Source organism: Choloepus didactylus, chromosome 6 (genome assembly GCF_015220235.1).
Source record: "Choloepus didactylus isolate mChoDid1 chromosome 6, mChoDid1.pri, whole genome shotgun sequence".
Classification (NCBI taxonomy): Eukaryota; Metazoa; Chordata; class Mammalia; order Pilosa; family Megalonychidae; genus Choloepus; species Choloepus didactylus.
In genome coordinates, this window is record NC_051312.1 from 115,792,165 (window position 1) to 115,817,524 (window position 25,360).

At 35.4% G+C, this 25,360-nt stretch overlaps 1 protein-coding gene across 1 annotated transcript in view; it reads left to right on the forward strand.

Moving 5' to 3' along the window:
• The window catches only part of CNTN5 (contactin 5), a 1,285,703-nt gene that overhangs the window by 1,190,880 nt on the left and 69,463 nt on the right, over positions 1 to 25,360 (forward strand). The window contains exon 18 of the mRNA XM_037841191.1: positions 3,309 to 3,429. Within this exon, the coding sequence (XP_037697119.1) occupies positions 3,309 to 3,429 (121 nt within the window). The remainder of the gene's footprint in view (positions 1 to 3,308; positions 3,430 to 25,360) is intronic.

The window sequence follows — 25,360 nt, forward strand, 5'->3', positions numbered from 1 at the left end:
AGGCAACAGGGGCTGGCAGATGCTTCTGAGCAGCAAAGTTAAATGAGCTTCCATTTTAGGAATATAACTGGCAGATTTGTGGAGGATGAGCAGAATCCTTAGTCAAAGTGAAAGCTAGTAGAGGACTGACTTGGGTGGAAAGATAATATTTTCCTGTTTTATTTCAGTCATGAATAGATGACACAATAATCTAGCAAATGCTGTAATGAAAGTACGTGACCAAAAATGTAAATGACATGGCCATGCTGCTGTCCTCCCAGAGAGTAAACACATGGCCCCTTTCTTAAAGAGCCTTCATTCATTCATTCTTTCATTCATTCATCATTCAAAAAATAGTTGTTGAGCTCCCATTGTGAAACATGCACTGTTCCAGGTGTCAGGGCCTTGAGTTAAGACTGGTTTGGAGGATGTCCATTGGAAGCCAGAGTAGCATGATCTGTTCAAAAAAGGCAAAGAAAATAGCAAAGAAAATGCAGAAAATAAAGCAACTGTCAAAGAAAACAAGAAAGGAGAGAATAACTCCTAAGAGAGGAAAAGTGAAAATGAGGTTTAAGCTTAAGAAAACAAGCATCTGCTGTAAGTAACCATTTCATTAAACATGCACACATTGTGGAGGTTCTCTCTCAGGGATTGCAGACTGTGGTCTGAGCTTAAGTATAATGGACTCCCACGTGAATTCTTCTTATTACTTCTCTTGAAAGACCAGTAAATCTACTGAAAAGGTAATTTAGGTTTAGTGTTCATGATCCAATCGTTTTACTTTTAGTCTTCCTTGTTTAGAATTTTAAAAATGCAATGTAGATGTAATCCAAAAGGGAAAGGATGGGCTCAAAATGAGATGATTTCAACTCCTTGAATATTCTGGTACCCATAAATATGCAATATCTAGATTATAGTTTTTTTGCTCTGATAGACATTGGTGGAGTCTTCGCCAGTTTGTAGAGCACTACACATTATTAATTGCAGGAAATAAAGACAGACAACATGGGAACAATAAACTATACCTAACCCTCCTGAATTCCTTGGACTTTTATGTGACTCTAACGAAGTCTCTTCTTCATCCCATTAAGATTTTGTTTTGCTGTAATTCCCCAAAAGGACAAAGGTTTTGGGATTTTTGTCCAGAGCAAAAAGAAGTAAATTATCTGGGAGGAAAAATGTATGGAAAATGAAATCCTCAATTATTTAATCACAGGAATATGAATTTAAAAAATAATTTTTCAAGAATGCAAGCCTATAAAATGACTTTTAATCCATACTTTTTTTTACTATTAAAATACCACAACATGGTTTGTGGTATTAACAAAAAAAAAAAAAAAAGCAGATAAACACAAAACAAACACAGAACACCAAGCACGGCTTTTCAGACAGTGTTATTTCTAGAAATAATTAACTCCTCCTTGATTTTCTGGGGCCTAGACACATTGATTCCTGATTAATTTAACGGTATACCCCATTAAGAGAGCTGCTAAGAAATCCAGTGGAAAAAAGGAGTATTTCACATTTAACATGGGCCCACACTACATAAAGTGGGTATTGAAGCTCATTTATGCAGTTTTAAACTCTGTTGATTTGAAATGAAAGTATAACTTTTTCTCCCAAAAATATATCCAAGAGTTTTAAAGTTTCCTTTGCAGATTTGAAAGAAGTAAGCACTTATTCTGGTGGAGATGAGAAAGTGAATTTTATTAGAGTTTAAAACTAACAGTTTATCCAAAGGAAATTAGCAATGTAGGACATTTACTGGACAAATATCATATTCTGTAAAATAATCATGACATTTTAATGCATTCTCACCACAAAGCATTTCCTTCTCAATCACCAAACCAGATCCTGTCTTAACAATTATTTCATTTGAGAAAACTTCAAAACCCTTAGAAATCCCTATGATAAGACTAAAAGGAAGGAAACCGAACAAATGAAATACTTGGGGAAAAGATAGTCTAAAAAAAATAGTACATAGTTAGGTAATTCATTGAATGAGCACACATCGTTTGAGAGATTAAAACCTCAATGAATTTCTTCACACCCTTTCTGTGAGTGCTAAGGGAAAAACATGAATTCAAATGATTTTTAAAAATTAGTCCCACTTATGTGATTTTCATGTAATCCATTGGGTCTGTTTCAGAGTAAAGGCAAACAGCTAGACTATTTAATCATCAGGATACTGCCCTCTAAGAATAAACACATGAAAAAAAATAATTCACTTTCATTCCATTAAAAAATAAAAGTCCTCTCATCTGGGGTGCTTCCCTATGGCTTGCATGAAACATACATGCTCAGCTATTGTTGGAGAGATGTTTTGAGTTCTTTGAATCTCTCATTTCAAGCTGCATGCATCTGCTCATTCCAGTCAATTGTTCTTTGATTGCAAGAAACTGAAGGGAATTTTGGAGTATTGCTATGTCATTTTCTGAAAAATGAAATACCTCGTGAGTTGTGCATACCAGAAGTTCAAATATACATAATAAAGGAAATCTATCTTTCCTGCTAGAGTAAATGAAAGATGAGATTAAGTAATGAAAGGTTTATACCAGTCATTCTAAGTGTTGGATCATCACTGATCCCATGAACTGATAAATCTAAAAGATATTCTCCCTGGTACTGATTGATCTTCTTAACTGCAGTTATTCTTCAGCTATGTTCTAAACATCTTGTTCAACAAGAATCAGGTGTTTTGAACCTCCTTTGTGTTTTGTAACTGCATTGATTAATAAAAACTCGGCTGACCCTCCTCCCTGATGTTTGTGGTTATAGGAGGAACAAATCTTTGTTAAGTAACAACATATGGCTGTGGGACCAGCAGTCTTTCACCCAAGCACTGTCTCATTCTCTTGCGCACAGTGTACTTACAAAAGGATCCATTTAATAAAGCAAAATGAAATAATCTTTTGAAAGCTATCTTCTCATAATTAATTTCCCACAAGTAGTGATTCCTTTCAAAACTATTTTCTTGCCACAAAAACAGGTCTCTCTCTGAATGGCAAAGCAGTTATTTTTGCTCACTGATTATTTTTCCTATATTTTTAAAGATATGAATTTGTGTGTGCATATTTAAATTTTCTTAACTATCTTAGCTGCTGATCATTATATGCAATATTAAATGGTCAAGCCCTTTATCAGCCATTGTTGAAAGCCTAACTTCCATGTGTTCCTTAAAAGAGGGCATGTTTGATTTCTGAAATGTTGTCATATAAATTGTAAGGCCAAAAATTGTCCCTTTGACTGAATATGCAAAGTTCCCCTTAAACCTCCTTGAACTAGGCAGATTTGCAGCATTTTAAACTGGCACTTCATCCCTCTTTCAGCAAGCATCCTCTGCAGATTTAATGATCAGGAACATCCTTCTGATGCATGCTGGGAGATATGGCTGCAGGGTACAGACCACAGCAGACAGTGTGTCAGATGAGGCAGAACTTCTTGTTAGGGGTGAGTATGCTAATAGTGCAGTCTGAAGACATGATCACCATAAATTATCATACAAGGGAATTTAAATGCATGGACTTTGAGCACATCAGTACTGTGCATCTTACTCTCAATTTCACAATATATGTCATTTTTGCCTAACCTTTTGCCTTTGAAAAAACTACATGGAAAACTGCTCCTTAGTAACAGACAAAACCTACATATCCAATTTCAGGATCCAAAACACCTTTAGTAATAAGTGGTCACTAAATGTTTAACAAATTTAATGCCAAAGAAATCTTAAAAGAGTTGAGCCACCAATACACTTCAACTACAGAGGTAAAATTTGTTTTGTGTATCTGTGTTTTTCAAATGCAAAACTAGTGGAAACCCCAGGCATACTATTACCTCCGCTAACTTCAAAATTCTTCTTCCAAAAACAGGAAAACTGCATGCCTAAGATGGTGACATTTGTAACTGTTAAATGACAGGAATTTTTTGAAGTCTGAAAATGTCAACACACAGCCTTTGTGCTGAAACGACAGTTAAGTGGTTTCTAACTATGAGCCACACTGCCAAATTCTGCAACCCTGTGAAGCTACATTTTATTTGAATTAAATGCCTAGAGCACCCATTTCCTTTAGCATAGGATTCCCCTGTTTGGGAAATGCAGATGCTAGCATGCATTTTCTTTCTATTTCTTTTCTTTTAGCTCTTTATTGAAATACAAAGTACATGTAGAAAATTTCACAAATCATAAGTGTCCAGGTGTCCAACTCAATGAGTAATCACCAAATGTACATACCATGCAATACCATCCAAGGCACCAACTACTAGAACATTACCAGAATCCCGCCTAGCGCCTTCTCTTTTTCTTAATCTTAAACAATTATATATTGAGTGCTGTTAAGTATTGGGTGAGGACCCCTTGTGCATTCTCTGCAAAGAGACGTTTTACAGCCCATAGCAAGAATTCATACTATAGATTAACTGGTCTTTGATCCATGCGGAGTGTTTCCCATCCATTCTAATTTTTAAGAGTTTATTAATATTATAAAAATCTAAAGCAGGAGGCGTATACTGAGCTTCATCACCTCTTTGTTTGGGTTGTGTATATCACCAAAGGTTTATTGATTTCTGGTAGTGCATCCATCGTTAGTCCAATTAAAATATTGTTTAAAAAAAAGAAGAGGGGTGTCTGGGTGAGTGACAGCTTGTTCATTTTTGTGTGTGTTTGTTTCTGTTCAGGATATTTGAACTTTTCCCCAAATTTGTGTCAGGAATGTGTATCTGTATTACCCTATCATAAAGCATCAACGTTTTAAAGTACTCATCCTCTCATAATACTCTGTTTGGCTAAAAATTTTCCTGTGTGCCTTCCAAAGTTACAAGGCTCATGGAAATGCAAACCCCACTCTGCAGTCAAATTTATAGAAAATTGCTTTCTTCTCTTGCTCTGGTCTATTTTAGATTATGCATATTTACTGTGTAGCACTTGCCTAGGAAATTTAGAATGATGCTCCTAAAATTGAAGCTTTCCAAATGAATAACACAATTTAGAGGCTGATAACAAGAAACTAGGTATTTTTACAGGGCTGTAAGGGGCAAGTTTAAGTAGCAAACTAACATTCTGCTTTGTAAGTAAAATTAAACCCAACAGGCTTTAGAACATAATTCAGGTTCAGCTATTTCATGTTCTGCTCTTTTAGCCTTTGGCTTTATGCCTAGGAGATGATAGAATGCATAAATTTTGGAATTATACTCAATAGCAATTTCAAACAGGTTGCTATTGTCTGAATATTCATGTAACATTCAGCTCAAGCTTTCATTTGAAGTGAGCTTGATCAAGTCACCAATTTTCTGTTATGTATTTGCATTACTTTTCTAAAATTAGCAAAGATAACTTGACTTTTCTGCCTGGATAGTCTTAAAAAGATTGGCTAGTGGACTACAGATTCAGGTTCTTATTTTTTATACGTATATTTTTTCCAAGTTAACAGCTCCTGATGAAGGAAGTGACTTGGATTCTGGAAGATAGCTGTTTTTAAGGTTGGCTTTTAAAGTGAAATTCAAGTTAGTTGTACTCTATCAGTCTCTTTTCTCCCACTTCATTCATTGGTTTTTAAACTCAGGGAATTCTGATTGTAAGGGTCATAGTACCAAAGTAAAGCATTCTAGATTGAACTTTTATAATGAAGGCTATAATTCCAGCAGCAGAATCCTTAAAACAGTTATTCAAATGTGTGCCACTTAAAAATGAGAGCAATAAAGATGATTTCACCATCCACATTATTGTCTGAGCAGTTCACTTTCAGCATAAGGAACATACTTGGGTGGGAAAGAATATGTTCTTATACTTGTGTGATTCTATTTCAGTGGAGATTTAAGGGAAAAAACAGTGTTCTCCAAGAGTAAGGGAAGCTACTTTTTCATCATCTTCTTTTTCATTAAAGGCAAGCTATAAAATCATTGTGGCATCTCACTAAATCCTGCATTTCTTCACCTGCCCCACAAAGACACTAAATTGGAACCCAGGTTTGTGGCCCCATGACCTGACTATTGCCTATTTGGAATCTGACTGTTCTTGACTAATAATAATAATCCTTGCCACTTCCCCCATTCACTATTTTAAGATATATATTTCCCCCCAAAAAATGCTTCTTTCCATTGTTGCTTTATTTTGCCTGTGAATGTCAATGCCATTGTTCACTTTTAGCCCACCATTATCATCTTCCAAAAATTGAATTTTCCCATAAATAATCATCTGAAGCATAAAATCACTTGCTCTTGGATATTTAATATTCAGTGAACCAGCATTATAACAGCACTATGCATAATTTGGAGAATCATAATACAAGTAATGAATATGTTAAAATAAATTATTTTGCTGGGATATAAAAGGAAATTAAAGCCAAACCCTGGACATCTGTGCACAATTTTAGCCACTTATTTCAAGTGTGATATAGCAATGATAGAGAAAGTAAGGCTAGACAATGCTATAGAGAACCTCTTTAAAGATGGATAGAACTGTATAATACTGTCCTGGGAAAGACAGATAGACCATTAAGAGAGAACCTCACTGAGGGGAATACACAGTTTTTAAAGAACTCCCAAGCAGTGTGAAAGTGAGCAAACTATAAAAAATGACGCCAGAGAAAGAAGTATTGGTGTTTTGTTATTTTATTTTGTAGAACTTAATGTCAGAAATATGTTTCTCAAAACAGTTCGAAGGTAGAAAACTATCATTGTTTGAAGAATAAAATGTGCTTAGCTAAGCAAGGGTAACTGGGAGCAGGACTGATCTCCATCTATCTGCCCAAAGGCAGAGCAGTAAAAAGTTTACTTTTTCGCACAATTTCTTATTCTCATTGTTCTGCTTCTTAGTGCAAAAGTTATCAGGAAACTCTTGGGATAGTCCTGGAAGAATCAATAATTTCTTGGTTCCTTCTTAATGCATGGCCTTTATGCCTTCCTGTCCCCAAACTTGGACAAGAATTTTCACTTTCTGAACTAGGACTTACAACATAAATCCAATGTGTATTAAATTGAATTTGAAAAGAGCGCCTCAAGATGCAACTGGTTGAGAGACACCTAGCTGCCACTCCCACCCATTGCTTATTCCTTGAGTTTGGCCCTTCTTTCAATCTAATTTGCTTTAATCAATTGCTTTTTTCAGTCAGTTCAATTCATTTGTTCTTTCTAAGCAAGATTCTTTTACTTTAAGTTTTTGCCTTTAATCTCTCCCAATCCCCTTAGTCATCAAGTATTTGTTGATAATTTGCTATTCATTTATTCGCTCATCTGTTCATTCGTTACCTGCTCTGTATCAGACACTGAGCTCAGCCCTTGGAATGGAAAGATTAAGTTAAAGTCTCAGCCTCTATGATGCTCTATATCCACTAATCCACTATGGTGAGAAGTACCTTCAGAAGTGAGGTGAGGAAAATCAAAGAAGAAAGTTCCCTTGGGTAACTTTAAATCTTGTAGAGGAAATAATAAAAGATTAAGAGAAAACGTAAGCATTGCTTCAAGACCGATTGCATAATTGTGGAACCCATTGCAAAATGAAAATGCAGAGCCCCTATCCCTTGTGCAAAAATTAGGAATTTCAAGACAAATACAATAGAGCATTAATCCAAGCCCAGGACCTTTCTAATCTTGGAGACCTGTGTTACTGCAGAGGTCACACACTCATGAAGCCTGGCGAGCATAACTATTAAATCATGTATTAATCTGCAGAAACAAAAAGACTTTGGCAAAGGGGAGGGATCAAATACAACAAGATAAGCTAGATCTAAGTTTTCTCATCTGTAGAGTATTAGAGCCTCCATCAACTTTTATTTTACTCCATGAGCCGTATGTTTTGAAAGATTTTGTTTATTGTGTTAAAGTAATCATTAATTCATATTTCTATTTTAATAGAATATGACCAAAGCCTCCTGTCATCATGAGGTAGCTGGTGTTACCCAAGTACAGGATTGAACTCTACCCAACAACAGAGACATTTTAGTTAATTGTTATCTGATTTTTTCAAATAGTTGAAAACCACCTAAAGATACCAATTACTACCAGGATGGAAGCCAATTTGGGAACCTTTGTTAAATACTCTACAAATTCTCTCCATACTCTAAGTTTTAGTGATTCTCTCTAGCAAGAGAAGGAAGTTTGAGAACTTTCTGCCTTTTGCCCTTGGAAGGATACAGATACCACTGCTGTCCCGAATACAAGGGAGATTCAAGCTCAGTAATACCTTGCAAGTATTTCTAATACATTGTTAATTGATTTTTAAAGAGTTAAAGCAATATTGTGTGCATTTTCCAGATCTCTAATACCACTATGCTTATGAATAGTGTCAGTTCTGAAATATGTCTGCATTTTTAGCATTTGTTTACTTCTGGAAGTTTTCAAGGATTAAAATGCACAAGTGTTTAACACAAGTATCTTTCCCACCTATGGCCTGAAATGCAATAAGTTTATTGTGCTTGGAGATTGCATGAGCCTTCATATAGTAGAATGATGACTTGGACTCAAAAGAGTGTCCAGTGAAAAGGGAAAAAAAGCCAACAGTAATAAGAAGCAAAAGCCAGTTTGTCAATACACTAATATTTAGAGACCAAAGGAAAACGACAAATCTTTTCAATGTAATTTTAATGTTAGTTAAAATAGATAGTAAACACATTTTCAAATAAATCACATTTTATGCAGAAAAGAAGTTATTCAGATAATACCTTTGCTTTTACAATTGAAAAATAACTTTAAAATAGAGATATAAAATGTCCTCCCTCTTTTAGAAAATCTAATTTCATTTATGCACTTTTCATTGGAATACCCCGCATCACTGTAGAAATTTCAGATCACCAGTATCACTGTTTGGGGATGATTAATAGTTTATACTAATCACTCATTTTCCTAGCTTAAGCTTTTCCTATACTATCTAGCGTTATGAACTTCTATAAAATTTCTTTTGGACACTGAAAAATGGTTGAGAGTATTTTTTATTATACTTTTTGTATAGATGCTTGCTAATCTGTAGAACACTTTAAAAACTGACAAAAAAGTAACATTTTTGTCAGTCATGGGTTTCGGATTATCTGCACCACATTTAGTTGAGATAATTTAAATGAGAGTTGACTGAAATAACCTGATTTGACCACAGTGATTGTAGAAGTCAGCATGTATATAGCTGCTAAGAAAAAATAAGCAAATGAATGAATTGCCATTGAATACAGATAACAAATTGATGGAAACATAGTATCTTGTATTTCATTCATTCAATAAATATCTAGTGCCTGATAGGGGCCAAGCTCTCTTCTAACCTCTGACATTTCATTCAGCTGGCCTTAGACTTGATCTGGTTTTCTGAGGAAGCATCTTGCTATTTTGAAACAAAAAAAGTATTCTCATTTCAGTCTTCCATTTTGAGAAAAACTCTAATCAACTGGGTTTTATATCACTCATATTTTTGAGTCAGAAAATTGTAGGGCGATCACGTTTCATTATGTATTTTGTTCCTCAGATTTAGCCCATTTTTCTTACATAAAAATAACGGTACATACTATCAATTCATACTAATGTAAACTTGTTGAGGTAAGTTCATGGTTTGTTGGGTTATATTTTAAATGCCAATTTCATTCATTGCTTATTGACTGCTTACTGCATGCCAGGATAGTGCTACAGCACAAGAGGGAGAAGGGAGATATGGTACGTAAGTGCCCTCTACTGTCATGAGAAGCAGTTTGACATTTATCCTGAAACTTAAGGAGTTCCATCAAAGGACCAAAGCAAGAAAGTCATATGATCAGATAGGCACTTTAGGAAGGTCAATCTGGGAAGTGCAGAGAATGTTTTAGAGGAGAGGGAAACTAGTGGCTTGCTAGTAGAGCAAATAGGAGGCCATAGCTATAATTCTGATAAGAAATAAGAAGAGGCTGAAATAAGGCAATGATAACAAGCTGGAAAGGTGTGTACAGATACAAGAGATAGGAAGAAGACAGAATCTCCAGGATTCAGTGGGCCACTGGCTATGAAAAAGAAGCAAGAGGAGATAGGGATGAATGCCACTCATAGTGCTTAATTGAGTTGTAAATGAGAGGGAGAACATACATTCTGTTAAATCAAGACAGTACCAAGTTATACTTGGTGTGCCAGAGTAATTAACAATAAGGCTCCTTTGAGTCTCAAAATTGTCCACCTGAGATGATAAATTATGTGGTTACCCTAGTGAAGAATGATCATGCTTTTCAAATAACCAGAAAGATTGGAAGAGCAGTGGATTGGGAATGAAAGAACAGGACTTGAGGTAAGGCTCTTCAAAGAGGAATATCCAGTAAACAGAGAGATTTGTGGCCATGGAGCTCAGGACAGAAACTTAGGAGTTGAGATGTAGATTTGAACATTATCAGCATAATAAAGTCAGGTAGGAATAAAATTACAGTGGTAGAGTGTGAAGAAAGAGAAAAGAAGAGGGCTCAGAATGGAACCCCGGGAAAACACTAATATTGAAGAGGAGGAGGGATCTGCAAAGGTGATGGGGAAGTAGTTGCTAGAAAGAGAGCAACTAAGAGGAAAACAAGTAAACCAGGTTATAGAAAAAATGAAGAAAATCTCAAAGGAAAAAGTGGTCCACAATATTAAATGCAAATAGAATAAGAACCAATATACTGAATACCATTGGATTGAACAATTTGGAAATAAGAGATAACCTTGACAAGGGCAAGTTCAGTGCAATGATGGGTATAGTAATAACTAAATTACAGTAGATTGAGGAGAGGCAAGCAATAATATATAAAAAGCATGGGCTTTGAAGTCAGAAACCCACATTCTTATCCCCACAAACTCTGCCTAATTATGTGACTTTAGGCAGGTTTCTTAATTTTAACCTCTCTGGCCCTTCATTTAATCATTAACACTTAATCATCAAACATTTATAGAGCACATGATATGTGCCAGTCGCAGTGCAAAGAACTAGCTACCCATGACCGACCTATTTCCTCAACACTTCTTGGGGACACTTCTTACAATGAAGGAAGACTTCTTATAGTATAAGTTGATGAGTGTTGTTACAGATATATGAATAGCCCATTTTGCTCTCTGACGGTAAGCTCCATAAATAATAATTAAAGTATCTAGCATGTATTACCCATTTATGCCAACCACTGTGCTAAACGCTCCATATGAATTATTTCACTTTCTCCATTTAGCATATCATGTAACAAGCATAAGAGAGGGGTACTATTCTTAGTTCCAATTTGCAGATAAGGAAACTAAGAGAGATGTTCAAGAACTTATTGAATATCACATTAATAAGGGAAGAATTGTGAGTAGAGTCCAATCAAACTTCAAAGTTAGTGTTTGGAATTACTATACTTCTTTCTATTGCAAATTGCCAGACTTTTTCCCCATTTTATTCATAATTGTATCTCCTGGATCTACTTAGTTCCTGACAGATATTAATAAATATTTGTAGAGGTAAGAGAGGAAGTGGGGGAGGAAGGGAGGAATGGAGGAAGGAAGGATAAAAGGAAGGAAGTCTGGCTGTAAGAAACCAGAGTATGGGATGACAAACTCTGCCTTGGAATCAGAGAACTTTTATCAAGAAGTTGATGAATGGGCTGGATCTTAAATTACAAATAGTCATTCACTAACCCAAGAAAGAAAAGAGAAGATCCTTTGCATCAGCTCCCAAATATAGCACTATTTAACTCCCACCTACCTCTAAGAATAGGTTTCACATTTTCTGGTCTTCTGAAGTACCTTATCTTTGACCACATGGCCAAGAGATTCATAACACTCTTGGTCACTCCGTTCTATCTGATCTTGGACTAAATGACCACTACCTGTACAGAAAAGTCTGAACTTCCTCTGACCTCCATGCCTCACTAGTCATTGAAAAAATTCTAATGACTGTTTTCTCAGGAAATCTTATGGGCTTCTTATCCAGACCACTTAAATTTTGATAACAAGAAGTGAATCACTTCTGGGCCAACCACTACCAGCAATGTTAAGCACTGATATATAATAGACCTCTTTCTCCAGGATCTCTTACTCTCTCATTTTAAACTTTCTTTCGATTGCCACAATTATGGGGCAAGGACAAAACTCCCAATTGCTTTTAAAAGCTCTGACCATTCCAATTGCTGCTGCTGCTCCTCTTTCTACCCTTTGAAATTCATTGTTTCCTTTGTACTATGGATAAATTATACCAAGAGACATTAAAAAAGGGTCTCTGTTTAGTACGAAGAAGGACATTCTTAAACTCACTAGTATTATTTAGGCAAAGTATTGGGAGTACATTTTATGTCTGTTCATTTGTTTGTTTCAATTATTTGAAAAAAAAATCCTACTGATTGACTTTTCATATGCTTTGTATAGACACAGCCTAAGCCAACAAATCCCTTCTATACCCTAACCTTTTTGTTTTCCTGAATGCATTCTGTTTTCTGTGGCTGTCACCTAGACTGTTTTAGTGTGTCTTTTGAGTGCGGAGTTATAATTTGTTTTCACGTAAAATCTGAGAATAGAGTTTTGTAGGGCACATAAATACCATATGGCCAGGCAGGGATAACCTAAAAATGTGGTCACCACAAACTCAAGCTCCAAACAGAAGTTCAGCTAAAGTCAACACAATGACCTGTCATATCTCCAAGGAAAACAATGGAAAATTGGTAAGTTCATTTTAGTCTCTACCCAAAAATGCTGTTTTATTTCAACCTATGTTTCAAAATACTCAACTCTTAATTATTTTCTTGATTTTGTGAATGTAATACCCCATGTAGACTGGCTTCTGAATGATTCTTCACTGAATAATACAAAATCCTTGCTGAGTGAACAAAGGACTAACATTGTTTGGAAGAAACTTTTGCCACATTTTACTGCAGATTGGATTTTGTCCTCCCAGTAACACCTGGCAAAGGTAATGTCTCCTTTTCACTAAGTGGTCCTTAATTTGGAATTACAAAGACAATTAGCTCCCTAATGAGTTAGAGCAACTGAGGTGAAAGAGTAAGAAAAAAACACACCACCAGATGATGTCTGATTTTGCCCAAAAAAGAGTAAGTGACTTGCTCTTGGTAAAAATGTTTCAATTATGTCTCTGTTTTCATTTTTCAAAACTAAAATGTGTAGACATTATTACTTTGTATGTATGGAGGGAATCTAATTTGACATAATACTGTATAAATAGGCAAGTCATGAATACATGGATCCCCAGTCTTTATTATTCATTGAGTTTATCAGTAGATTGTTCCTTTGAACATTTGTGGATCATTGCCAAGGTGCCCAAAAGCTAAGGGGAGACAGGAGAAGTGGGTAGCCATTGACATGATGGGATATAAAAGGGACAGCTATAAGGTTATATATTAGAATGAGAAAATAAATTTTGTATACAAAATTAGTGGGGAAAAGATCTGCTGTATTTATGCTGACTTTGAAAAAGCAAAATCTTTGGGACTGGGCCTAGTTCATAGCTGGTACTCAGTAAATGTTAGTTGAATCTCAAAAGCCCAATTTAAAAATGACTCTGGTTCTTTAATGTGTGACAGTACTCTTTTTCCCCAACGAACACAGTGTAGCATGATATGAATAACCCAGGCTGGGATTTAAACCTCACTTATGCCCTAGCTGGATAACCATGGGCAAGTAATTTTACCTCTCTTGGCCTTGGTCTCCTTATTTGTAAAATGGGGATAACAGTATCTAATTTGCAGCTTAATAAGAAAATTAAATGAGATTTCATATGGTGGAGTGCCTTTCCTAAGTGGTAGATACTGTTATTTTGATGTTCCTAACTCTAGGATGCATCTTGATTTCCTTAATCTTTAAGATTACACAGCTAAATAATGGTACTTCATTGTATGTGTGGACAAGACAATGGTCTACATTTATCCCACAAGTGATCTTATGTGATTATCCATTGACTGAAACATCAAATAGCCTTCTGATTGTTTTGTCCATCTTGTTCATTCACACTTTGGTGATACACTCTAAAAGTGACTGGGAGCATTTTTTCTGCCCCTCCTTCCTCAGAGTCAAATTGACTTATTATAGGCATGGCATAATTATATTCTCTGACAGTTGGCTGTCATTATAATAAACTGGGAAGCAGCAGCAGGGCCATCTTGGTATACTCAGTTAACTGAGCCAATGAAATCTGCACCCATTCTCATAAGCATATTGCTTATGTTAAAATGAATTTATATGCATTGAAGATTCCACTGTGATGACTTCATTCTTGAGCAAAATGCAAAGTCTATCTTAGCGTGCAAGGGAACTGCCTGTGGGTGAAATATACCAAAAAAAAAAAAAAAAAAAAACGTTAAATATACAAATTATATTTCATTCTAGATAAGATGTGTAGAAGAGACTATAATATAGAGGTCACAGTCCTTAAATTTCTACTTTTATATCAGTGACAAGCTTCACTATCTACATATCTTTTGGTCACCAGCACATGTAATGAGACCCAAATGTATATTATCCAATTAAGTTAAATCACAGTATTCAGTATTATTAAAACATAAATATGGATTCTATGAATGGTTACATAGGACTCTGCCACTCTTTCAGCTTGGCTGACAATGAAACAGTATAAAAAATTACAGACAAAGAGACGAAAGCCCTTCTGAATACCGTCAGAGGCACTAAAGGATTTGGAAGTAATTGTGAAATAAAATAGTCTTGTGAAGTACCTAGATAAAAAACTGAAACAAAATTGTATGAATGGATTTTCAAGTTCCTGTGGAATTATGCCTTAGATTGCTAAACATTCTAGGTCAAAGGTATAAAATATCAAGCAAAAGGAATGTTTTTTATAAACCACGCAAGTTAATCATCTATACCCAAGTGTCAGCATTCTCATTTGTCAGCATTCTGATTTGGCCAATGCATGTGTTCATTAATCACAGAAAATTATGGTATAAAACAAGTCTCTTTGAATTACATGTTTTGTTCAGGAGGTTATTGGTTCGTATAATTATTTCCTTCATACCAAATCAAGAAATAGGGCTGTTATTAGTAAACTTCATTTGAAATACCTAGTCAGTGTTGCAAAGAGATTTTATCACCTGTTCTGCATCAGTAATTCAAATATCACGTATTTGTCTTGCAACCTCAGCTCACAGAATGTTAAGTCAAGCTAATAAGCAGCATCGATCATACCCCACTGAACTAGAGAGTCTGTATTACAGACCCTCTCCCTGTAATACATCCATTATATGGAACATCTGTTACAAATTATCCATCCTCCAGGACTGCTCTATTTAAGTGCTTCTGCAAGAGCCCACTGTCTCCATTTCTCCAAATGAGTTAGGTGGTGGCGTCAGGATTATACCAAGTTCACTGTCACCGTATGGCAGCAGTCATCTTTCAATCTGTGCTAAGCCTTAATGTTACAGTGCATAATGGCAAATGTCTTCCTACAGTTGTATAACAAAGATCCTCAGAGTATAAGCTAGCAGCCATCAAGAAACCGCTATGACCATTCTTTCTCCATTATATCTAAGCCTATTTCTAAGTTAAGCACTTAGGAAGTAATATTCATTCTTTTGTAAGTCCCCGGGGGACTACTGATTTGTTCAGTTAGTTAAAATGCAAAATTAATGACTCCAGATACCTATTTGTCAACTTGTGTTCTTTTCCTTGACCATGAAATATGTCCCTAGCCCCAGACAGATATCTTGTCAAAAATGATATTGATATCAAGGAAAATCAAGGAAGAAAATCTAAATAAATGAGAAGTGCAAATTTATACTTCAGGGAAAAAAAACATATCAACCAAAGTGCCCCACTTAACCTTTAGTCCATAATATTATCAGAGGCGTGACTGTCTTAAAGAAAATGGCTGCATAAATGTGTTGCCCTACTGTGCCGCTGAAAATAATAATTCCAAATTCACTTCATGGTGTGCTTGCGAAAATAAGTCATAGAAATATCTGTAAATTATTCGTAAATGACTAGTCTGACTGAAAAAATTTGTAAGTCCATATAGACATACATTATTTCCTTGATCTTAATCTGCATTGTAGAAGTGTTATAAGTCATATGCAATAAACCCAATATTGGATTTATAGAAAGCTGTGCAGAAACATGGTACCTTGCATATTTTAGAACCCATGTGGTATTTTCCTACAGGATTTCTTTAACTCATCTGTTCTTAGCATTTGTGTAGTATTAGCTTAATAATTAATCTCAGGATGGCATCTGGGTTGTTTGAGTTTGTATATAAACAAGTTGAATATTTTTAATTATCCTTACCACTTTGCATTTTAGAGCCTCAAATATCTATTTTCCATTTCAGAAAGATCACCTTCGATGGATGGACAGTATTACTTTTATATTGGAATATGTAACAAGTATATAAGTTCAACTCATGTAAAACTCCATTAAATTTTTATGCCTACTTCACTGCCTGGAATTGTTGGTTAATTTACCCTTCAACTGAAGTTTGTGAAAACTGACTGAGAAGTGTTTGTGTATTTCTAAAGCAGAACATAAAGTTTCTTAAAACAATCATTTCAAAAGTCTCCATATAGTTTAAAACTTTCATATGTGATATAGTCACATAAACAGAACAGTATTTCCCAACTTATTTGTGTGTTTCAGGTGAAAATAGCCTTTAGAGTCTGACACTGGCAACTAAATGCTTCAGCCAAAAATGGCACAAGTAATTTTACCTCACAGCTGGTCTGAACCAAGCACATCGCCCCACCCAACTTCAAAGAGTTCAGTCTTCTAATGGCAAGCAATGCTCACAAATTATGCTTAACAGGATAAATGTCATTAAGTTCCAGTTTTATTAGAACAGCATGGGCAAGAAGTGGTGGTGTTATTATTTTTGCTTTACAGTGCAAGTAGAAGAATCATCATATCTAAACAAGATTGTAAGGAGCTGGTATGCAAAGGATCCTCAGAGACTACGACTATCTTTAAAATCACACTGACATCTGCTAAGCAACAACACTGTAATAAAAAAAAATTGGAAAAGTGATTTATTAAATTATCACAATTTGCATTTGCCAGCAAAACCTTGTTGCAAAGAAAAAATGAATACATTTTTAGTGATTTAAATAGATTTTCCACAAACCTTCCTACAGCCTCTGAAGACTTTCATCACACTTTTACCCATAGTTTTCAACAGATTCTTTCCTTTGACTTTTATTGCATGTTGTCCAATGATTTCCCATCACACTCAGAATAAAATCCAAACCCCCTACACCATTATCTTCATATCTCTCTTTTATATGGTACCTTCTGACCTTTCTGACTTTGTCATCCTTCTCTCTGCTCTTCCTTGCTATGCTCCAACTACACCAGAATTTTCTGTTTCTTAAATATGACAAACTCATTAACATTGCAGGGCTTTTGCCATTGATTTTTTTTTCCTGAAAAGCTCTTTCCCATACTGTTCACGTGGTTCCATCTTATCACCACTCAGCTCCCTATCTCATGTTCCCCACCCTTCACCCTATTTTATTCTCTATATTACACCTATTACTATCTGACATGATTTCATTCATTTGTTCATTGATGATTCCCTTCCTTCTAGAATGTGAAACTCACAAGGGCAGTGTCCTTCCTTATCTTCTTTACTGCCTTATCCTCAGAATCTGGCACATAGTAGATATTTCCTAAGTATTATTGAGCAAATGATTAAATGTATAAGTGAATGAATTTGTATCCTTTTCCCCAAATGTTGTAATTAATTTTTGAAAATCAAACAAATAGGGAAAATTTATAGAGTTTGGAGTAGCAATTGAATAGACAATAAACATAGGCAAATTATTAACTATATTGCCATGTCATCTAACATGCCAGTAAGGCAGAGAGGCAGACATATTGGAATAGAAGGAAAATATGTTTGGAAATGGTGTGGTGGAGAAGGGTTTGAGGAGTTCCCCAAGGCTATAACCACAAAGCAGTTCTTTGAAGCTTGGTATTCTCATCTTTAATTAAATCCCTCAGAATTTTCTCATGACTCCTTCCCACCTTCCACATCCCTTTCTTTGCAACACACATACACATACAAGCACGTGCGCGAACACACACAGACTCATTCTCACAAGGAACGTCCATCTAAATATTAAAAACTAAATGCAAATAGCAAAGAATTGTTGATTGACGGATTCTAGCTATGTGTAGTTTAGGGGAAGGAAAGTAAGTAGGAGAGCTAAAGAACAGTCTTACATGCCCACTAGGGTTTTTTATGTCCAAGAATGGAGTTTTTGTACTATCAGTTTATATATCAGTCAGTGAAGCACCCAACACCTTATTACTTGCCCTCTTGGCAGCTGTAGGCGCCTAACTTGTGGCCTCAAAGCAATGCCTTGTATACATTGACCTCAAACCTGGGACCCTATAGCAGTAGGCTAAGGACCCGGAAGCTGTCCTTAACCTACTCCTATAGATGCCACCCCACATTTATCAAGGCTTCCCCTCGGTTTCACGTGGTCTCTACTTCATCTGTATGGTCACCAGCTATGCCTAATCCAATTCTTAACAGTCATCTGTGAGTCCCTCAGTGTCATCATGCCAACTTTTAAACTCTGATGACCTCTCTTTCTAGTCATGAGCAAACACAGTGTAGCTAAAGAAACTAATGGAGCAGCCCCCTACGAATTCATGTTTTACATTTCATATGGACTGTCAATGCTCTTCAGCAATATTACTGTTCATCTGTTATTGATTCCCCATTGCATTGCTCACAATTATTTCTGACCTTTTCAACTCTCTTCAGGCCACAATCTAGCATCTTCCAACTTCTGCACTTCACGATTATTGGAATTTATTTGACTGGAAATGAATTGCATTAAATTGAAAAGAAAACTTCTGAGATTCTCTTCCAGGCTTCCCCTACATTCTAACAGTGTTCTCCCAATTTGCCCAAGCTTGAAACTTTGGAATAATGGTTCATTCCTACTTTTGAGTCTTCCTTTACAATATATAACATCACCCACCTTCAGCCCAGAAGCATTTACTGGCTCTCCATTACCCATATGATGAAGTCCAAATTTGTCCCGGTGTTTATGATCCTCAGACTCTTCCCTTAACCTGCTTTTCTCCACCTGTGCATCTTCCTGTCACTTTGATCAAATTTAAATCATCTTCTTTTCCACTCTTTATGCCTTGGATCTTTCAGCCTTTGGAACATTTGGTTATTTAGGCCCTTTGGCCACGATTAAAATATCACTCTTTTCCATCTTTACTACTAGCCCAGAAAAGACTGTTTCCTTTGAATTTTCAAACTGAAAAACCCAGCAGGAACAAATCCCTCTAGGTTCAGTATCTTAAGGAATTTTTTGCATCCCAGAAATATAAACTAAATCCCTAAGCCACCAAGCTAGAAAGTCACAGGGTCTGCCTGAGAACCTAAGCTTCACAGTATTTTCTCAGCCTCATCCTTCGTATCTATAGTTAAACTTTGTCTTTGTATGGTAGTTTTCCACCTCTTTCAGACGTTTTATAAAAAAACATGAAGAAATGAGAAGCACATGGAATACCTAATCACGAGTTTGTAAAGGGGGAATGTTTTTCATTTGCTCTAAAATTCTTTCCGTTTTCCATTTCTTGGTTGAACATTTTGGTTATAGAATTGCATTGATTACATCTTCAGCATGTCTCAACTCTCTATTCAAAAGTGATTTTTCCATTTTCCTGCAGGTAAATTTTTAAATCATTTTGTAAAGGTCATTACATTAGTGTTTACCTATGTGACTGTTTGCTTCCAGACTTGCTAACTGTTCCTTCACTTTTTCCCAGTTGACTTGACATTTTTCAATTCAAACAGATTTATTTGGAATAGTTAGATCTAATTGGAGAGCCCCTTTTCAGGTTACTAATGGTAATATAACCAGTCTTGGCACCAATCAAGGAATCATTCCAGTTTTAACCCTTCATAAACCAAGAGAGTTCTCAGTTATCCCTTGTATCTTAAGATGCTTCCAGTTGCAAGTGATGGTTAGTTTCAAGTGTCAGTTTGGCTAGTTATTGTATCCAGTTGTTTGTTCAAGCACTGGCTTACTTATTACTGTAAGAGTATTTTATAAATGGAATTTGCATCTATAATTAGTTGATTGTATCTACAATCAACAAAGGAAGTTGCCCTCAGCAATGTGGGTAGTCTCCTCATCCAATCAATTGGAGGTCTTAAAAGCCAGAATTTAGGGTTTAAGAGGTCAGAGGAAGAATTTCTGCTTCAACTTCAACACTGTCTCTTGTTGGAATTTCTACCCAGCCAGCTTCCCCTGAGGAATTCAGACTAAGGATTCAATGTCACCTTTTTCATAGTTTTCGGCCTACAGCTGCTCTACAGAGTAAGAGCTAGCCAACCCCCATGATCACGTGAACCAATTTTGTATTCTCTCTCTTAAGTCAACAACTACATAGCCTGTGAGGTAAATTTAAATTATTCATTCAATTATTTATTACAAATCTCTGTTGATACACTATGTGCCAAGCACTATTCTTGGCATTAGGGATACAATAGTGAACACATTATAGGCACAATTTTAGCCCTCCTCTACCTGAACTCCAAAGAGGAGATCATCTACTAATAAAATAATCACACAAATAAATAGAAACTTTCAACTGTGATTTCAACTAATACATGGTACTATGGATGTACATAATAGAGTGATTTTAGCTAGGTAGAGCAGTCAGAGAAGTCTTCTCCAAGGAATTTAAACTTGACCAGAAATTTGAAATTTGAAGCCTATTTAGCTTCACTAAATATTACCTCTTTATTGAAATGTTTTTGTCATTATTTATACATCTTTAAATTGACTCTACACAAAGTGCTCCTTTATACTGAATGGTTCATTGTACGTGATTGAACTTGGTTGAAGTAAAACATACTCTTTGGGGTCTGCATTTTTTAATGTCTTTCTCTGTATTAATCTAACCTACCAGATAGTAGCTAAACCTCCACTTCAACTGGTTTTAGAAGGACATGTGTAGGATTTTATTTCCTTCAATGATTGCCATCTTGCTTTCCTTTTCCAGCACTATATTCCTGCATGTGTTGGAAGTAGAAGGCTTCTGCCCAAAAAAAGTATTTATAGGCTTAAAAATGGAAATTATTTAGAATAACATATTTGGTGTAAGGTTTTTATTTTCATTTTAATGGATTTAAAGCAAAGACCTCTTTAATGTTTTGCATCCCAGCAAGTTTAATTTTTCACCAAAAACTTGTAAGTGAGCAAAATGGTGGGAAAGCCCCCCAAATCAAATAAAAATGAAAAAACTGGATATATTTATAACATTAAAAAGTTTACATATAGCAGTAGTCATTTTTGTTGAGTCAGTAGTTCTCAGGATCCAGCAGAGAATGTGATGTTATCTAGGTGATAGAAAGCCAGGACTGTTGGCTTGGTGTGGTGAGTCAGTGCAGCAGTAAGAGGATGCCTTAAGCCTTATTCCTCATGAGGGGTTGGACAGTAACACACCAGGACCCTAAAGCCTGGCGCCTCTGGTTGTTGTCTAGAAAGAGAATGGACAGTCATTTTATAAGAGGTCAGTACACAACTTCCTATTTGTTGCCACATTAATTTGTCATCTGATTTACTTTGAACAGGAAATATCCCTCCACTGGTTGTCAAGACTAAAGCCAAAGCTGTCTTAACTCTTGTATTTTTCTGCCCAAAGCGTAAGGGCTCTTTGACCTCTTTTCTTAGGCCTCTTTTGAGGAGGCGGAGTTGGGGTTTTCCTGTCCTTAGTACTGCTTCCTCATCCAAAAATGATAAGGTTGACCTAGATAACTCCAATTGAACTCAAAAATTCCAAGACGGTGAATAATAATTCTTAACTATTGTATGAAGACCTTTGTTTCATATTACCAGCATAACAATAACATCTGTAAAAGTTACAAGATGATATATATTTTATTCATTTTTCAGCTTTAAAAGTCAACGGCTTCTCAACAGAAGAAAATTTTCCAGCTGAGCATTAGGTCAATGGAATGAGTCATTCTGATAGCAATCCTGGAGGGCCCTTGATTAACGATGGATTGAATACGTGAGGATATGGCTTCTGCTCAGGGCCTTTGTGTAGTCATTTGCTCAATAGCCCTGACCATGAAGAAATGAGCAGATTGTGTTCATTTTCTGGTCTATTTTCAAATTAAATATTTACTTTAGTGACCCTATACAGTAGTGCTGTCCCTGGAAAAAAAAAACTTTCGAGATTAATGCCCATCTGACACTGAATCATTACAGCTAAATATAAAATTTAATGAGATTTCTACTAAATGACTGGCGTCTGTATACCATTCAGATTATAACTACTGTGACACATTTATCATCACTGAGACATTTGTTCCTAATTAATCTATTTTCAAAGATGCCTTATGTTGATTAGCTGTAAAAGCCTTTTAGGAGAACTTTTACTCCCTGATTTAAAAAAAAAGATGTCAAAAGATGACAAATATAGGACCATTATTAACAGAACTTAAAAAGAAAGGTCTTAGCTATGTTAATATAATATTTATGTGATTTACTCCTGACTGTATATACAGGAAACTAATTCTAGCTAACATGCAGTAAGTAATGTCTGAACATATACTTTTCTCCATAAATAGGGCATTGATAAACCAATATTAAGATAACAACCTAAATCTTGTTTCCACTTTTATAATGGTTAAAAATTATATTTAATTTATTATAGAAGGTAAATCACACCACTAATTGCTCAGAATCTTTGCAATAACATATTCATAAGAAATATTTCAGATTTATAAGGATTTAGAGAAATTATCTCCCCATAGGCTTTGATACTGTGTTTCTAATAATGTTGAGCCTTATTAAATCGTAGGGGAAGCTTTATCTTCTTCATTCATGGAACTATTCTGTCATTTTTATTGCCATCCCACTCTAAAGTTGATTAAAAACAGTGAACTCAAATATATACATATCTTTGTTTTATATCATAATTACCACATTTTTAAACATTTTTTTTTTACTTTTTATTTGTTGTAACAACATTCAAAACTCAAAACATAACTCCTTCTTCTCTTTCTTTCCTTCCTTCTTCCTTTCATCTTTTCTTCAAAAAATATTTATGGAGGACATAATATATGCCAAGTACCGTGTAAGGTCTGTTAGATATTCAGATAATTGGAAATTATAGAAAAATAATTGTAGCCAATATAACAAATGCTATAAGATGTAAATTGCATTTCCAAAGCACTTGAGCATACCATTACTACTGCTGTGCTTTTGATTTTCATAAAAGATCTGTCTCTGTCATCATATATATAGTCTGTCATTAGATTTTAACACATATAAGGCTGAATCTATCTCTTGTCCTATAAACCCTGTCCCCACTCACCTCCCACTACAGAGCACAGGGCTTTACAAATATTAGATACTCAGTAAATGTTTGTTCAGTTGAACAGAATATACTTAGAATGTCACATATATATGCAATGTGGAGGCATTCCTTAAAATAACTTCTTTAAAATAATTTTAGAAATAATACATGCTAATTGTACAGAATTAGAAAACTCAAACAAGTATGAAGAATAATATATTACCTATATCCTCACCACCAAGCAATAACCACGATGTACTTTTAATGTATTTCTTTCTGTTCTTTTCCTTTGCATATTTGGCAAATTACAATTCATACAATATATTTATATACAATTTTGCATTCCACTTTTTTTCACTTATTAGATTGTGAACATTTCCCATGGAATTAGTGTTCAATATTAGGCAGTTAATGGCTATGTAATATTCCATCATACGAATTTCTTATGTAAACATTACATTATTTTTGGGCAATTAGTTGTGTACTATATTTTGTAATTATAAATCATTACACAGCCATAATCAGTATCCTGGTACATAAATCTTTTTTGTAGTCACTGATTATTTTGCAAAGACCACTTTTGGGCAAATAGCCACATATAGAGAGAAGTATTGGGGGATTTATTAATTACATTGTAAATTCCATTTGTTCAAGCTGAAGATTGCTTTAAATTAGTCATTATTACATATTATTAAAAGAAATATGTCTTTAAAAAGACTAATTTAAACATTTTCATAGAACTTAATACTCAGAAAGGCAAATTATTTTCAGTTAAATAGTTATTTTCTATAGCGTCTCCTGGGGCCTTGCAAACAGACAATTGTTAATAAATGCTTTTTGAAGTGAATAAATAGAATGGCTGGACTGGAACAGAACCACTGGGACAATATACAAGGACTTAATAAGTGAATTTGTTGGCAATCATCCCTATTAGAACACAAGCTCAATTTCAAGTCTTTTTTCATGGTAACTTGAGGAGCCTCCTTACAAATCTCATCTATGAACAGCTCTTATAACAAACTACTTTAAAATCTGTTCCAATTATCCATTGTTGTCCCAAAATTTAGTGACTTAGAACATCAATCTGTTATTTTCTCTCATGGTTTTGGTGGTTGATGGGTGCAGCTCGACAGCTCTCACTTGGGCTCTCTCACACAGATGCATCAGATGGTTTCTTAGCCTGGAGTCATCCAAAGGCTTCTACACTCCATATCTGGTGCCTGGGCTGGGGTGGCTGACACAGCTGGGGACAAGCTGGATTGTTCTCTCTTCCCATGGACCTCTCCAAATGGCTACCTTGGGCTTCCTCAAGCATGGTAGTCTCAGTTTAATAGGGCTTCTACCATGGCAGCTGGATTTTTCCATAACAAGGATTCCTGGGGATCTAGGATGAAGCTTCACCTCACAAGTCATGCAGTGTCACCTCCACCATTTCTATTGGTCAAACAGTCACAAACCAGTCCAGATTCAAGGGAGTGAAACAATAGACCCTGCCTTTCAATGAAAGTATAGTTTGCATGTAAAGTAAAAGGAGGAAGTAATAGTTGCCATCCTATACAGACTATCACAAAGTTCTTAATGCTTCCTTCAAATACCATCTCTTTCTCCATCACATAATTTGTATGTGCCTTTCCCTAACACATGCTTCTTCTCTCTCTTTCCTTCCTTCACTTGAAAACCACTTCCCAGATTAACAGTGAAAGGAAGAAGGTTCTGCGTGTTTCTTGCTTCTTTCTACAGATCAGGCTTTACAATCAGATCTGAATTCAAATGTCAGCAGTGCCCATTACCAGCAGAGTGACTTGGCCAAGTATCTTCTCACTAGAATGAATTTTATTTAAAATCAGTGCATCCATAACACCTAGCATATGATAAGTATTCAATAAATATTGACTAAGTAATCTCTTTGAGGTCCTATTACCTCATCTATGCCCACCCCACAGGGACATAGAAATAAATGAACAAGACAATGGTTGCAAAATGCTTAGTACAGTATCTTAATATAGTATAGTGAGGATTGCTATGAGTGCTATTATTATAGTTAATATTCTGTTGTATTATCTTTACTATAGAGTGTCCTCTACCTCATCCACACAGTCTAACAACTTGTTAAACATCTTCTTCAGCACCTGAATTTCATTACTTTTCTCACCTCATC